At 42.4% G+C, this 16,795-nt stretch overlaps 1 protein-coding gene across 1 annotated transcript in view; it reads right to left on the reverse strand.

Annotated features, from left to right (window-relative positions):
• LOC128918081 (uncharacterized) overlaps positions 1–4,782 on the reverse strand; it is a 54,787-nt gene extending 50,005 nt beyond the window's left edge. The window contains 8 exon segments of the mRNA XM_054221957.1: positions 23–86; positions 213–305; positions 391–505; positions 603–630; positions 3,439–3,595; positions 3,689–3,832; positions 3,921–4,163; positions 4,700–4,782. Coding sequence (XP_054077932.1) covers positions 23–86; positions 213–305; positions 391–505; positions 603–630; positions 3,439–3,595; positions 3,689–3,832; positions 3,921–4,127 — 808 coding nt within the window. The 5' untranslated portion in view covers positions 4,128–4,163; positions 4,700–4,782.
• Between the last annotated feature and the right edge of the window lie 12,013 nt (positions 4,783–16,795).

The following is a 16,795-nucleotide window of genomic DNA, read 5'->3' on the forward strand; positions in this document are numbered from 1 at the left end:
TCAGGCCAGGAGAGTCTCTTACAAGTTTCAATGTCAGCAGAAGCCAGTTTGCCCGTGGCTCCAAAGTGGATTCTGATGAATTTGCCCTGTTAAGGAGAAGAAGAAGAATTTTGGCCTAGGTGCATTTCATTGCCATCTCCTTATGTGGGAATACCACTAGCACATCACCACTGTTATAGTGAGGAGGGATTTTGTCTAAAGCAACAACTTACAAAACGTGAGGAGTTGTCGTTCCTCACGGTCTTGGCGTTTCCAAAAGCCTCCAGCAGTGGGTTAGCGCTGATGATTTGATCCTCAAGCGTTCCCTGCAGGAGGATAATTATTCAATTACAGTGTTTGGTTTACATGGAAATTACACGTCAAACATTCAGTCTGTTCTTCCTGACTCACCTGCATTTTGCCTGAGGACTGCTCTTCCTTCTTCTTCTCCCCGCTCGCTGCAATTGTTGCAAAGTACTGGATGACACGCTTTGTGTTCACAGTCTTCCCTGCACCGGATTCTCCGCTGTCAAACCAAAGAGAGAAACAGAGAGCGTGCGGTCAGGCAGGTGTACCCCTGGCACCGGGCAGCCCCGCAGGGACCCGAGCAGGGATGTACATACGTGATCAGGATCGACTGGTTCTCGCGATCTGTGAAAGAGGCAGAAGCAAAGCGATTAGTAATATGTATCACGAATGTTCCCGATAAAAATATTCCTGGGACTTTTAGAAGGTGCACTAGCAGTAGGCATTCAATTCCTTTTATAAACCTGTGTACCTTCACCTCTAATTCCTTTTCCACATTTTAAAGTTCCCAGCTATAGATGGGAAGCTCATGTCAAGACTGAGGTAGATAGCTGTTGTAGCATCCGCGCTTCTTTTTCTGGATATTCTCTTCATGTCAATCTTCTTTATGAAAAGGACTGCAACTAAGGAGTATTTTTGTAATCTGTAAGCTAAAGTGAACTGGAACACGTGCTTCTCATAAACTTTATAACGTAAGAAGAGGCACTACTGATCGGACCATAGGCCCCCCTAGATATTTTTTTGGTGAGTGGCCAATTCCTTTATTGCCTAAAGAAAATCACAAAAAAAACAGAAGCATATAGTAACCTTTGACCAGAATACTCTCCCATACACCAGCATATTGAAATTTTGGGACTTCCAGAGCTAGATTTGATGGTCTTGTGTGTAATAGCTTGGGCTGAGTTTGCCTTCCAGAATTTTCTCTGGTTGTATTTTTAACCGATGCTCCGTTCTTTTTGTGTCGCTTCAACTTTTGTCACCTTTGTCTTGACCTGTTCCATTTCTACTATATTCTTTTTTGAAAAAGGAAGGGCAGAAATGCACACAGTACACAAAGTACAGACATTCCTTGGGTACCACCATGACATAATGATGGTTTCTGTTTCGGTCTCTATTTCTGACTCAGTGTTCTCCACCTTTCAACTTGTTATTTTGTAGATTTCTGATCACTGAGCAAAAGTTTTTGAAGCTCTATTAAAGGATATCGATAACAAAAGCAGCAGAATCAGAAAGCTTGTCAGCATTTCTAGATCATTTAAAAAATGCTGAACAGCAGAACTCCCAGAAAAGATCCCAGTGCAACTTCATTGAGAAAAATTTTGCGCTGTGAGAAGCGGAAAAAAAAACCCTATTTTTGCCATGTCTTCCTTTTTCTTAACCAATTCTTTTTGAACCTTCTCAATTCTATAGCTGGTAGTGAATGTAAGCATAACGGATTATGCTAAGAATAGCTGCTTTATCAACCGTACTGAAGATGTTTGTTGAATTCAGATAGGTTACCTTGACCAGCTCTCCTTTATTAAAAACAATCAGTAGTTTTGTAAGGCAAGACTTCCCTTTAAAAAAAATGCATCTTTTTCTTCTTGGTAAGTCACATATATTCCCATGCACAGTAATTACCTTGCTTAGAAATTGCTGACACTTTGTCTTTTACAAAAATCAAGCTTACGGGTAGGCTGTTCTTTAAAACTCCCTCACAACTCTTTTCAAAAGTTAGTGTAGCCCTCGCTGTTTTCCAGGCATTTTTCAGTGAGAATTTTTGGTCGGTAAAGTTCCATTGGAATGCCTTGTTGAACTCTATCCTGGCAATTTGCTAGTGTTTATTTTATTGTTGTTTTGGGTTTTTTTAAGGACACTTCAATCAGAAGTTCCTCTGATGAATCCCACTATGAGGAGGAGGTCCAGAAATGAATGCTTCCCACGCTGCTTTAAGGTAAACAAATTAAAAATCTCGTATGGTTATTGATAGGACCTTATATTTTCCAAGTTGTCTTTTTAAATTTTGACTGTGTCAGTACAGACTCTACAGGCTCATTTTAAACCCTTCTGCTCCTTATGTATTTGGAAAAGAAATAAGCATAAGTTTTTACACCTGCTGCAAGTTGTTCTCAAATCTTTAATTTTGCATGTCTTGTGTTTTCACACTTCACTAGCCAGAGTTATGTTTGGAAGAAAGTCTATGTATGTTTAATAACCTGCCTTGATAGGCTGTGTAAGTAAGTGGACTAGGTTTCAAAGTGATTTTTGACAGATTATTTAAATTTGGTCTAAGCCTCGAGGATGCAGTTTTCCAATAATCTGCATGCAGTCTGAAGAGACTGAGCCATTAGGTAACTAACTCCCAGTGGAAAAGTCTGAATTTGCAATCACCACGTTCCTGCATACGTCATGAAGGTGCCAGCGAGAGTAAGCGTATGATGACCTACATAAACGTTGCCATGATACGGCACGCTAACCACATATCAATTTACTATTGTTCCATTTTCGTCATCTTCTATTCAAATCAACCTTCTTACTGCTCCAAATGCTCCAGAATTAAATACGGTAATTGGAGAGGGAGGAGGGGGAAAGATTTATTCTAACAAATTAAAATATACCTTGCTTTGTTTAATATTCTTCTGACTAATCTGCTCTTCTGTGAAATTCTGGAAAACTAGAAAAGATGTCAGGACCCTTCTTGCTTATTGCTTGCGTTTATAATAATGAATGGAAAAGAAGAAATTGTTTCTGAGACGGAGGGAGGAAGTATCGCTTTTCTGAGCAGGTATCACTGTAATGTCTGACTAGGACTGCTTCCTGAGTTTTCGTAAAAACACCACAGGAAGCATTGGCTTCAAAGTTGAATCTCCTTTCCCTTTACATCAAAAAATCAGAACTTTAAAAGTTCCTCCAAATTTCTTTGAAGTAAAAGCTGACACTGTATTCAGCGTTAAACAATATCCTCCTGAATATCTTGGACAGCAAATTCTAATGTTGATTGTTAGAAACATGATCTCAATAATGGTGTCCAGTTACGAAAACATTTCCAATGATGAGAGGTCATCCACCCTCCTCCCAAAAATATTAGACTGAACTATTTTGCAGAGAAAAAATTTTTTTTATCCTCAGTGAGTGTTCACAGTCAAATAATTTTAAAGAAAATGATCAACTCACCAGTCAGCATGAACTGATAGGCGTTGTCAGAGATGGAGAAGATGTGTGGAGGGGCCTCCTGGCGCTTCTTGCCTCGGTAGGCCAACACCACCTCCGGGTTGTACACCGGCAGCCACTTGTAGGGGTTGACAGTGACGCAGAAGAGACCCGAGTAGGTCTGCAAGGAAGGGAGACGGCACGTTGGCTTCCACTTAGCCTGGCAGAGCGGTTCCTCCTAGCTACCCAAAGGCAGAGTGCTGCTGGTACTTACGTAGATCATCCAGGCTGCATAACGCTCTTTGAGGTTGTACAGCACAGCGGGTTCGTGGAGGTGGGTCATCATGGCCATGTCCTCAATTTTGTCGTACTTGGGAGGGTTCATGGAGAAGACCTGATCTTCCTTCACGGTCAGGGTCTGCCAAGGAAACAGAAGGTCCATGTATGTCAGCTAAGAGCTGATATTTGGAATCAAATGGTGTCCTTCAGCCTTGTTTTTCACTCACCTCTCCTGCTTCAGTCTTGACGGTGACCTTCCCTGTTTCTCTGCTCTGGATTGTCCCTTTCACAAAGGATTCCTTTGCATGCACCACAAAGACGGATGTCTTGGCATCAAACGGCTTGTTCTGGGCCGCAATTCTTTCCTTTTCTGACTTTCGGAGGTAAGGAGCTGCCTCCCCAAAGACGGCCATCTCAGAGTCTGCAGAGGCCATGGCTGGGCTTTATTGAAAGCCCGTCAGCAGAGGTGTCTGGTGGGGAAAAAATGATTGTGGATCACTGAGAATAATAACAAAATCCATAGCAGTGAGAAAACTACTTGCTTTTTATCTAATAAATTGCTAGGTATTGTCCCAGAAAATCTCTTAGAAGCAACCACTTAGGTACTTTTAAGTTAAGTTAAGTTAAGAGTGAGACTTAGTCTTCCAAAATACTTATAACAGTAAATAGAACATCTTCTGAATATTGACTGCAATGTGTTAACTTGATAAATTCTGACCAGATTTGAGGTCTTCACATAAAGGAATCTACAGCCAGAGAAAATCACTCTCTGTTATGGTCCTTACTTATGACTGATGAATTTTCAATAGAGTACGTCTTGTTAAAGCATTACCTTGTGTGCTAAAAATGAAAAATTACTTTACTTCTTAGATCTTCCCTATTTTCAGCAACCTAGCCTAAGGAAAAGTCAGCAGAAATATAAGAGGATTTATGAAGAGAGCTCATGCAGCTGTATAAAAGTCCTGTCTCAGGCTGTACACTAGGAGTGCATAAATCAGATCGTTACCTTTGGAGAAAGGCTTGTGTCCTGGAAAGTGGCCAGCCCTGTAAAATAGGAATGGCAGTTGTTTCTTATTGCTGCATGGAATTCCAGAGATAAATTATAGACTGAAGATACAGACATGCATTGAAATTATATTGAAATTTTTTGTACACATGGGCACTGCCTCGTGGAAATGGTTGCCAGAGGCAGGAAAAATGGAATGGGATATTGCAAGGACATTGTCCTCTTTCTTCAGGCTCACAAAATGCATGCACTTACCTTGAAGCCTTCTGTGGAGACAGGCCAGACTTGTCCCTGGGAGATTTTATAGCTTCTCCTCTGCAGATGCTGCAGATGCTCCCCCTTTCTTCGGTCAAAACATTTCTGGCAAACCTTCTTTGGCAAAGCATTGTCTGGCAAACTAAGGGCATAATTTTCATTTGATTTGAATGATATAATTAGAACATTTTTATATCTTACTGACTATGTGAATACATCTATAAATAATTTGTCAAGAGTGTTAAGGAGAGAATCTAGAGTACTCAAGGCACTTAGAGAACTTGGATGCAGGGACTTATCGTTCCTCTTGCTGACTTTCTCAGTGATTTGCTGCTTGACCCATGGTAGTTTCCTTGGTATGTTGACAACACAATTTTTCAGTCATGCAATGGGGATGATAAGGTCTATGATGCTTTAGGAACACGTGCATTCAGAGGAACAGAAAAGTATGTAAAAATCCAGCAAATAATTGTTGTTAAGAGCCACTTTTCAGTGGTGGTTTCTAAAAAGCAGAAAGTCAAAATGTATTACAGCTGAGGTCTCTGTATAGGACACTCTCAATAGCTGAGAGGGTTTGAAATACAGTGAGTTGGAAGCTTGACCCAAGTAATGGGAGACTCTACTTTGAAATGGAACTCTTGAATAGATTCCTGGTCTGACTTTTGAGGTATCATATTAAAATATATACATGTGCATGCATAGGTTATATATGGTTTTGTGCATATCTCATTTAAAAAGTGGTTCCCCAAGAAACTCTGCTTTCTTATTGTTCACTCTCTTACACTTTTTACTTGCATTTGACATATGCTTGCTCCTATTGTTGTCTGCATAAATAACCAGTTCCCTCTGTCAAATCTGAAGTTCCAGAGGCTCCCATAGCCTCTCCCTAGCTACAACTCCTCAAAACAACATCCCTTACCCTGCCATGCCTGTACACACAATCACACATATCACCTCAAAATATAGTTCCACATACTATGCATTCTGATAAATCCTCAGTCTAGCACTGCTGTGACATCAAAATATGCGTATTTATGCATTCACAGTCCCAGAAAAATCTAACAACACAATAGTGCCTGTATCAGAGCTTTAGAGGCAGCAGGCAGTTTTCTGTAATGTTGATGGTATGTGAAAAGGAGATTTGCTGGTGGTCCAAGAGACTAACTAATCTAGTTTTAGGAAAGGGTGTAATCACTAATCACTTTAATTTCTTCAGATCCTCCAGGTCTAAACACATTTTTCTCCTGTGAATAACACAAGGACGAGGTTAGATAAACAATGTCTGGGGTCCAGTGCAATATGCAGCATCAGACTACACCCTGTGCTGTAGGAGCCCCTTCCAAGAGTCCTCTGGCACTTGCAGCACCCACGTTTTGGGCCCCAGACTGGAATTCAAACCCAGAGCTCACCCCTGAGCTCACTACACATTTTATGGTGGCAGCTGAATATCTCAGAAGGCTAATCTTTTCACATGGATTAGGAAGAAGAGCTGCTCAGGACTGGTGTAATTTTGAATTCTTGTCTAGTGCAATACAGTAATGTGGAGAGCAATTAACATCTGATTTGATCACACATTCTTCACAAAATAATTCTTCATATAGGAATAGATGCCTGTCAAATTTCCCTGTATGATCAGCTGCCACGCACAAATCCTTGGAGAAAGATGAGGCATTCAGTTACTGGGAACATATACTGACAATGGCCTCGTCTTCCTTTTTGGTTGAACAGTAGACTCATACCAAATAGATTGCACTCAGGAGTAGTGGAAATTGTGAAGCTGAATTCCTTCCAACCCTTGCCATGTTCAGCACTGAAGTCCTGTGTTAGTATTTCTCCATGCTCATGCTGATCAGGGAATTCAGGTCCCTCAAATTTCCTGCTTCAGGCCCTTCACCAAGTCTTTGCTCATTTCTTAACAGCTGTTGTCTCAGGACGGTAACACCAACTGCAATTAGGAGAGGACTACCGGACTGCTAGAGCAATGAATGTAAGATCAATAGGAGATCACAACTACTCCACAGAGAATGGGCAAATTTTATTTTGGATTGTAGTATCAAAAACTGTATTTGTGGACACTGTCAGCGAGTGCTTCATGAAACCACTAGTTAGAGAGTGAAGGAAAGGCAGTTTTGACTTACCTTACCTATACAGCTGTGGACATAGTTGAAAATAAAGCTGTTTAAGAATTGACCTATGGCAATACATGTAATATAACATTCTTGGAGGAGTTAAAATAGCCCCCAAAATCCAAGATGATTGTGTTTATAAAGCACATAGAGAAAACAACTCAAACGGAAGCAGTTCAGTTTCAGTAGACTGAAGACCACTTAACGATATCATCGTAGAGGTCCAGGGCAAAGGGATGCTAATTATCAGAAAAGACCTGATAAAAGACAACAGTCACTTCATCGTAGAAACCAATCAGATTGGTCAAGCATGATTACTTTCCTTGGTAAATACATGTTGGCTGCTCTCGGTTATCTTCTTGTCCTTCACATCCATAGGAACAAGTACCAAGAGGACAAATCTTCCAAATAATAAAAGTGAAACTGAGCAGCTTACAGTTTCACTGATCCTTCTTCCTGCCTTTTTAAAAGATGGACATAACATTAGCCTTTTTCCAGTCATATGGGACCTTCTCTGTGTGTCATCATTTTTCACCAATGATAAACATAGGCCTTGCAATTACATGGGCAAACTCCCTCAGCATCCTTTAATGATATTCATAATGATGATAATCATACCCAGCCCCAAAGGTAAGAACATCCAGCCTCTCTCAGTAATTCCAGCTTCTCTAAGTCGTAAGTTAGGACTTCCCCACTGTTGGTTGTACTTTTCCTTCTCAAACTCCGTTGGAAGATGCAGATACCTGGGGACAAGCTTCGTCTATGAAGACTGATGCAGAAAAGGTGCTGCATACTTAAGTGCTTTCTGCATCATCTCTCACCAGGTGGACTCCTGCATTCAGTGGTAGACACACATTTCTCTGAACTCCCTTCTGCGTCATCCGTGCAGAACTGTTATGCTTAATGTCCCTAAGTGCCCAAGCAATGCTTTATATTCCTATTTTGTTGCCAGTTCTTGCCTCCACCTCTCATAGACTTTTGTGGTTTAGGTTACCAAGAAGTTTGCCGCTTCACTAAGATGAAATTCCCAGTCTTCCTGCAGAACAAGGTAGTTTGTTTCTGAGGTCTCAATAATTTTCCTTTAAACCCCAACCATCTCTCCTCAGTAGTATTCTCTTTCACAGCTGCTGCCAAGGGTGTTCTAACTAGCAGTTCCCTGAATACAATGAATTCCAGTCTTACGAAGTTTGAGTGCTAATTCTGTTGCTTACCTCCCCAGTTTTCCACTAGATCCTTCACTCAGTCATCATGTGGTTGCTGCAGCCTGAGATGCCATCTGGGATCATGTTTACCACAAGTTCATCCCTTCTTCCAGTACTCAACATTGCCTGTCCAGTATTTACTTAAGGATATTGTCATTAGCACACTCTAAGAACTTCTGGCATTGCGTACCCAGTGCTGTTGCCCTCCTAGCAGACATCCACATGGCTGAAATCCTCCCTAATGTAGAGGAGACTTCTGCCTTTCTACTAGCTGTAGAAATCCTCCTTCACTACTTTGTCTTGGTCAGGTTGTCTATAACAGACCTCATCACAACATCCTTCATTATCCTCCTGTCTCTGGTGGGATATCTACAGTTTCACGCTGGAGCTTTGCACAATTAAGGAGCACTTTAACACAAAGCATATATCCTCCTCATCTTCCCTGTCTATTCTTCCTAAACAGTCCATACCCTCCCATGACCATGTTTCAGTAGTGCACACTATGCCACCATATGTCCATGATTCTGACCATGTTCCCCTTCTCCCTTGCAAAATTCCTACACTTGCAGCTATTCCTCTGTCAATTCTGGGCTTCCCATGATTAAGCTGATTTCACACCCTTGTTATCAGGTTAGTAGTCTCATTTCCTTTTCAGTCCTCAAATACAGATATCCAAAAATCTAGAGGAACTCAAAGATGAAGTTGATAAATTTCCAAACATGGTGTGGAAGCTCCTACTTTAAAATTTGTTTGGATATCACAGGACTAACAGTTGAGTAAAGTAATCCCATGATATTAAAAAGGTTCATGGGGAAATCACGGGAACTAAAGTGCAGTAAGGCTGATGCCTATACTGGACAAATCATTAGAAATTATATTATAAAACAAAATTAATGGACACAGGAAAAAGTGACAGTCTTTCACCTGTCTTTCTAAAGGGAAGTCTTACTTCACAAACCTTTTGCTTCTTTGAAGGCCAGATAAAGCGTGTAGATTTAACTATCAAGACTGCAGCTGTAATGCTAAATAAATCTTCTCCTGAGTGCAGTCTCTGATATTAGACAGAATGGTGCAGGATGCCTTGCAGCCAGCCCTCAGTGCTTGCGATCACCAAAATTGTCTGGCTGCATCAGCACTGCATAACTCTCGGCTTGGATCTCTGCTGTTTAGCAAATGCCCACTTTCCTTTTCGCACCACGGAAATAAAGTATAAAGCTGTAGCTTCTCCCTTGAAGTTTTTAATAGGTGACATTAAACGATGGTATGGAGGGAAAACTGTAAACTGCAGCACTGGCATCTGTGTGCATGTTGCTCACAAAAATTATCTGTGAGCAGTTTTCAGAGGGAAAACCCCTTACCCTTTGGACTAGATTTGGAGGAATTAGAAACTGAGAAGGAAACTGTGAGAAAGTACATAGAAAAAGGCTAGGAGGCCAACATGGGAAGTTCAGGGGAGCTTTCAGGAGAAAAGAAGACCTAAACTTTTACCCTTTCCTCCAGATTTTTTTTCAGGAAGATAAAGATCGTATTAATTCATATTTGCAGGCAAATAAACTTGAAGAATTTTCTTCCGCAAATTTTAAAATCATGATCACATGGACAGACAGATAGGTATTTTTTAAAAAGCTCTAGGATATAAACCATGCTTTGGATTTGTTTTAATTCACAGAGATTATCAATCCCACACAAGTGATAAATTTCTGTGATATGGCCTATTGGGCATTCCAGTTTCTTGCAAGGGAGTACTCTGTAATATGCATTACTGAATCCAGACTCCATACAGATTTAGCTCCACAGTTCTCCGTGAGTTAGGCCACAGAAAACTGGCCAATTTCCTCTTCAAGCATGGGGCAGCCAAGATGATACCTGTCTTTGGGAAGAGGGTTCTGCTGAAATAAGCAGCAATGTCCTGCTCCAACACAAAGAGGGAAATGAATCCTGTCAGCATTGACTTTCTGCCACTTCTGTTTCCATCCCTACAGGACCTGGATTCCACTGGGACTAGAAGCAAACCACAGCACAGTCAGAAGCAGCAGAGTGAGAGAAATCTCTATATACAGATGGTCCTTCACAGACATACAGTGTGGGCGAAGTGCTGGCGTGATGGCACCCAGGCATGCTTGAAAACAGATCCCATCCCACTTTCTGTAAGTCCCCACAATGTGATTTCCCCTCCCTTGCGTTCAGTGAGCATGACCTGGAGAGAAAAAGGGGCATTCATGAGCACAAACCATGACACAGGTGAAGTGTGAAAGTGGAGCGCTTGTCAAGGGCTCTTGAGCTTGTGACCCGATGCAAACCTCACTCTCTGCTCTGCTTCTTAGAGCAGCAGCATCAGCCTTGTAACCTGCCTAGTTAGAAGGAAATTCCAGTCCCAGTATCTCCATGTCATTGTCATACATCAACCTTCAGGCCTCCTGCTTAGGTCCTCCACTCCCTTCACCCTGGACCAAGCTGACCAGGACCTCCTGGCCAGTTGCAATAACAGGACAATACGCATGGTTGCAAGACTTCAGCTTCCGTTTCAGGTCCATTGGTCTTCTTTTCTGCCCTGAGAGAAACAACTAAAGCAAACCCAGTTGGACCATGTGGGAAACAACCAGAAAAGTTCAGGAAGACATCTTCTTGGGGGTCAATATATGTGGTGTAAAATTTAACCTTGGCAGCAGTGAATTCCAGTGGAGAAATGTAGCTGAGTTGGTGAGCTCCCATCTAAGTCTTTGAAGGAACACAACATTAAAGTCATCGTCACACAGTTCATGCTTTCACAATAACCTCATTAGATTCCTTTAACCATGCAGCTATCCTAGAGTAGCCACACCAGGGATTTCATGGGCGTTTTGAGGTGTTGTGTTCAACTGGGCATCCAGTTGATAGATACCAAAACAGAATGCCCTGATCCATGGAATGTCCCCAGCAAACGGAGGGTGGTTTCTGAAAGATAAGTAGTTGCCTCCTTTGCACTGAGCTCACCCACTCTTTCATGGGACTTTTCATGAAGATTGACACCAATGGTGTTAAACGTTCATCTCCTGCAGAAGTGGAGAGAATTCTTTCACACAAGCAATTAGCAGATCTCAAGATGGCACTGATCTCACGCTGTCCCTTCAACGTCATGTCATCAGCAGTTACCCTGGAAGGAGGCTTGGCAAGTGTTCCTCTTCTCCTAAAGGAGCTTGATGCAGAAGAAGCAGGGGAGACAAAGACTGCCTATGGCAGCAGCCCACAGCTGTGACCAGGTAAGCCCACCTGTACTGTTTCTGATGCACAGCATGAAATTCATGGTCTTGTCACCCGCAAGTGATCTGTGAGCCTCTTATGTGAGGTCCATAATGCCCATTTAAAAAGAGATCCCTTTGTTGTCTCCCTCCATTATCAGCCCTAGGAGGCTGGAGAGAGCTGAGCTGCTCAGCTTCTGCTTAGGTGGGAAATCTGCTTTTGTGGATCAGTGTTTTCCCTATGATTCTCCACAAGAAAGGCCACACCTATTGCAAAAGAAATGCAACTGCCATCAGGCACAAGTCCATTCTGGAAGTGGAGGTGGCTGCCTTCTACACTATGGGAGACTGTCCAGGTACGGCTCCAGCTTGGCCAAGTACTGCCTTTATGACGGTAAAGATGTGCGAGGTCGCGAGGTCTATATAGCTACAGTCCAATGACCTGCCACCTTTTGCAGTGCCACACACAGCTTGTCGCAGTCCCACACAGCTGGATGAGTGTTTTTCTCAGCCAAGTATCTGCACTTCCAAGGGGTAGGAGTCCACCAAATCCCTTAGCAGCTTCCACTATGTCTCATTGTTAGGATCAGATCCAGGAAGGAAGATTGAAGAGATACATGGAATCAAAGTAACTGTGCCACAGGCAAGAAACCACCCATCTGTCCTCCAGTATCTCACAGGTTGCCCAGATGTTCCTACATCCTTTAGGTTGTCATTGCCCTCAGTATCTTGCAGCCCCTGTGCTACCTTAGCCAAGGAAATTTCAAGGTGAACTGTTCCAGCAAATTGATTGTGTTATTAGGATCTTTGCACCATGAAACAAGGAGTGGAGCAACTGGGCAGCTGACAATACATTCTCACTCTATTAACCTCCGAGGATTGAGCACTTGTCAACTATTTTTTGTAAGACTTGCAGTTCCCTCTTTTGCAGCATGTGAGCTGTAAGGAAACCCAAGGATTATGGAGTCCACATATGGACTGACAAGTTGGGTTGTCAGAGAAGATTTTGAATGCCCCAGTATACCAACTAAAGAGTAAATTGTCTGCTTCGCAGGATGTATGGTGCTCTGAAATTTGGGTTTAGCTTTTTGGCATCATGATTCTGCAGTTTCTGAAGATGCCTGCAAAGTGGGAAGGGTGAGACTCAATATGAAGAGCAATGAGTTCAGAGTAGAGCACAGAAGCTCTAGTTACCTTATCTCCAAAACTAAGCTAGTCCCACCATTAACTACCTTCTGCTGAGCAGCCCCATGAATAGAGCATCTGACTATGAAGTGAAGTCTGTGTTCTTCACTCTCCTCAGCATGGGAAAGAGGTGCGTACTCAGCATCCTTTCCTTGTCTCTGAGATCTTGTTCCTTTACGAGTAGGTAAGGATGTGTTCTGGGTGGACGCACTGTCCACAGCCCTGCCTTGAAGCTTGGCCACTGTGCAGGCAGGCACGCTGACCTTCTTTTGAGTTAAGTCCCCTTAGTGTGTCACTGGTTGTCTACAAACACGAGTGGTACACATTACTAACTGAGTTGAAAAGGTGCTTTGCTGGGATACATTTGTGAGAGTGCACTTTTTTTCCTTAGGCTGCTTTGTTATGTTTGGGTTAGGCCATTTATAGTTCTTTACTAGGCTATGAGATCTTTGATCAGCTTTAACAGCCTTTTCTGCTAAATCACACCTCCAGAAGCATATTGAAGATTCCTTTCATCACCCTGAGAATTTTAGCTGAGAAGCTAAATATTAAAAATTTGTGAGTTTTTCCATATTGTCTACATTGTAGCTTATGGTAAGATAAGCAATCAACTCTCACTTATCAGACAGGATGAGAGACCCAGGTAGTGAGATAGATAAGATTACTTGTGTTCTACAGAAGCCACAGGGAGCACTGTGCAATCTGAGTTACGTGAACAAAGTGTCCATTCTGCAGAGAGTACCAACAAATAACTGAATGCATTTGACAGTGTTCAAGGTTGTTAGGTGTGCTGTTGTCCAGGAGGAAAAGGTCTAATTGAGTCCATATTAATACATCTGCATACACCAGATCCTGAGCAAATAAAGCAAACTGAAACTGAGGATGGAGACTAGAGCATGATGCAGATTCTTGTAAGGTATTGCAGACAGAAAGCTGATTTTGAAGCACAGTTACTTGCCCTAGTGGATTGCTGATGAGGCCACTAGGTATTTCTGCACAGACCTCCCAACAGCTTCTTGTTTCTGAGAGCAACAGGCAGCAGGGAAGAAATTATTCACCTGGAAGAGCAACTGTTCTGATTTCTTTTCCTGCCTTTAATTTCTGCAGGGTCTTTTTTTTTTCAGGATGCTGAGATGCCTTTTTCTCTTTCATTTCCCCTGTGTCTGCTAAACTGTTTGGCATTATGCCCAGAAGAGTGAATGGCAGCCATTGCCTAAGCCCTCCTCTTAGGTATCAGTTGTTATTTGCAGGAATCTTTCAAAAAGGAAGTTGTTTCAGCATGGATTGCCTAAATTCACTTCCACCAGGAAAAGAGTGTCCTCATATTCTAGAAAAGAATATTTTGTTCAATGCCTTGATTCTGCCTTAAAAACATGTATGGCAATGTGAGACCTAGCTACTAAAAGACCACTTTCTAGTCTAATGTTTTTTGTTGCCAGGTTCTGTAACTCAAAGTGAGTGGAATAGCATCACCCCCAGAATAAATGGCATTGATTCTGTTCTGGAATCAAGGTATTAACATATAGCACTTTCCAGGTAAAAAAAAAAAAACCAAACACCATCACCCCAAAACAGCAGAGGCTAGGATAGTGACAGACCCTTTCCTGGGAGATATAAAAATCATGTGGCATAGAGCTACACTTATGACTCTTCTAGAAAGAACAATGGTATAGGGTGGAGTCTGCAGTTCTCTGACTTGCTCGTGATTTTCCCCCAAAAAAACTCTCAAATTGCTCTTTGCAGGACTTTTAGCTTAAAAGTTCTGTTGTTGGCCATGCTGTCATGGTAGGCCTGCCTAGACAGAGCAGTTTGCTCTGCAGCCTGGGAGGGACAGTCTGACAGAGAATGCCCAGCCTTCGCTGTAGCAGCATTTCTGCTGCCCTCTGTGTAAAATGAGAGCTCACAGGAATGTTACCACAGGACAAGCAGAAATGTCAGAACACTGGTCTTTAGCAAAACTACTCATCCCTACACTTCTGCTAGGATGTGGCTGAGCACTGAACCCTGGAGATGGTAAGAGAACATTTTCCATTTTACAAGGTTATTTATCAATTCAGTGTAGATCTGCTAAGGTGCATGCTTTCAATGCTATGTGCAGAATGTGCTCAGTGCATATTTTTGATGTGTCATCTGGTTAGGAAATGTGCCATTAAACTAACATTTCTGATAAAAGTGACTGAAGGAATGGGCTAAGCGAATTGCTGGAAGTGATATATGATTTCTCAGGAAGAACTACTGAGGATCATAACTAATGAGACTTAAAACCTGCAGGCTCTAAAGCAGTGTGGGCCATTGCTTTACCATGGCAAATGTAAGCAAAAATTTCTGCGCCTACACGTGAGCACTTGTGAAAACAAATGGGTGTCACAGGCTGGCCGTGAAGGGGGTACAATGGCCTTGCTATCCCCTGTCCCTTCTGCTCTATTCAGAAAGTAACTTCCGCAGATCTTAATGCAGTTCTGATTTACCTTCACTACAAGTTAAGGAAAGTGGATGAGTCTGTCCTAGGGGGAACTTTGATGATAAATTTGTTGCTAAGTAGCTTCCAAAAGAGTGGCATTCTTGGAAGTCCTCAGAATGAGTTAACTGAACATGAGAGGCAAATAAAACCCACAATCTGGAATTACAGGATGGGCAGCTTTCAAATGTGCACCACAGGTGCACCATTACTCACGGTCCTGTCTCCACAGCTAACATCAGCGGAAGAGATCTGGGCAGTAGATTCTGTCCAAGGAGATGACATTCAGGATGCCCTTTCTATCACCCACCAAAGCAGCTGGGGGGCTCCTGTTACAGAGCAGGTGAGTGGGGCGGGCAAGCTGGGAGACCATTGGGTAGAAAAAGGTAAATGAAACAGCAAGTAGCTGGAAGAGGAGGAGGGAGGGGGAAGGAAAAGAAAGTAAGGAAGGAGCCTGGTATTAAACCCTGCAGGACACGGTAGCATAAAATAAGCTGTACTTGTGAGATCAAAGGTCCATGTAGCTTAACTTTCTGTCTTTGAAAGCGATGCCCAGGAAAAAGCAGCGCCTTGCCTAAGGCAACATAGAGTGGCACTTCTCTAAAACTCTCCGGACTCCCAGTAGTTTCTATTTATGAAAGCCCTGAACAGGACAACGTGATGTCTGGGTATTTAATAGCTCATGGTGGATTTTTAACTGATGAATTTGTCCAAACACTTTTTGAACCCATGAACTGTTCTCTGAATGTATGGCTTGTTACTGTTACTGTTATACTGTTATACTGTTGTTATACTGTTATACCGTTGTTATAGTGTTATACTGTTATGTATGGCTTGTTACTGTTATACTCTACTGAGGCTAACTCATAGGAAGCAAACATCCACATACGCAATTCAATTCACTTTCTTATTATCTTTGATTGAGTGTTACAAATATGTATCTTCTTTGCATTTCATCCAAATTTTCATATCAAGTCACAGATTTGGAGAATTAACGATTAAAATGCAGGGAACGTCTGCCAGGTGCCAAGGTAGATTATGCTGTAGTTAATCTGCAGTACATACTTATAGTACAGCAGGATATTTTCCTTATAGCATTTTCAAGGGAATTTTTTTTCCAAACACTAAGGCCCCTGTCACTTCAGAGACTCCACCAAGCCTCCTATGCAAAATTAGCGAATAGATTTCCTTGGTGGTCAGCCTAAACGGTTCCTCAGTTGCTCTCTGCATCCATCTGAGATGCCGAGGGAAGGATACAAATCGCTGCTCGTCCTGGAGGACAAATCAGTTGTGTAAAGCAGAACAGCTCCAGCAGGACACAATGACAGCAACGTGTCACCAGAGAGCCAGCAACCAGGGTGTTTTACCTCTCAATCAGGACCACGGCCTGAGAAAATACATGCTAAGTCTGCCTCAGCTCAAGATGCAGTGCCAACTTCACCCCATCACTGCTTTGCTGAGCAACACAGGCATATGTTGCCTTCCTTCCAAATCAGTCCCTCAGGTCCCTCAGAGTGTCTGCTGCTCCTCTGAGAAGTGCCTCCAGGTAGCCCGTATCTCACAGGGTGCAAGGTGTCAGAGCAGATCTGTCTCTCGACTGCACTGCTGTCTGCCTCATATATTTGCCAATCCTCAATTCACGCCTTAGTGCC

Source organism: Rissa tridactyla, chromosome 15 (genome assembly GCF_028500815.1).
Source record: "Rissa tridactyla isolate bRisTri1 chromosome 15, bRisTri1.patW.cur.20221130, whole genome shotgun sequence".
NCBI lineage: Eukaryota > Metazoa > Chordata > Aves > Charadriiformes > Laridae > Rissa > Rissa tridactyla.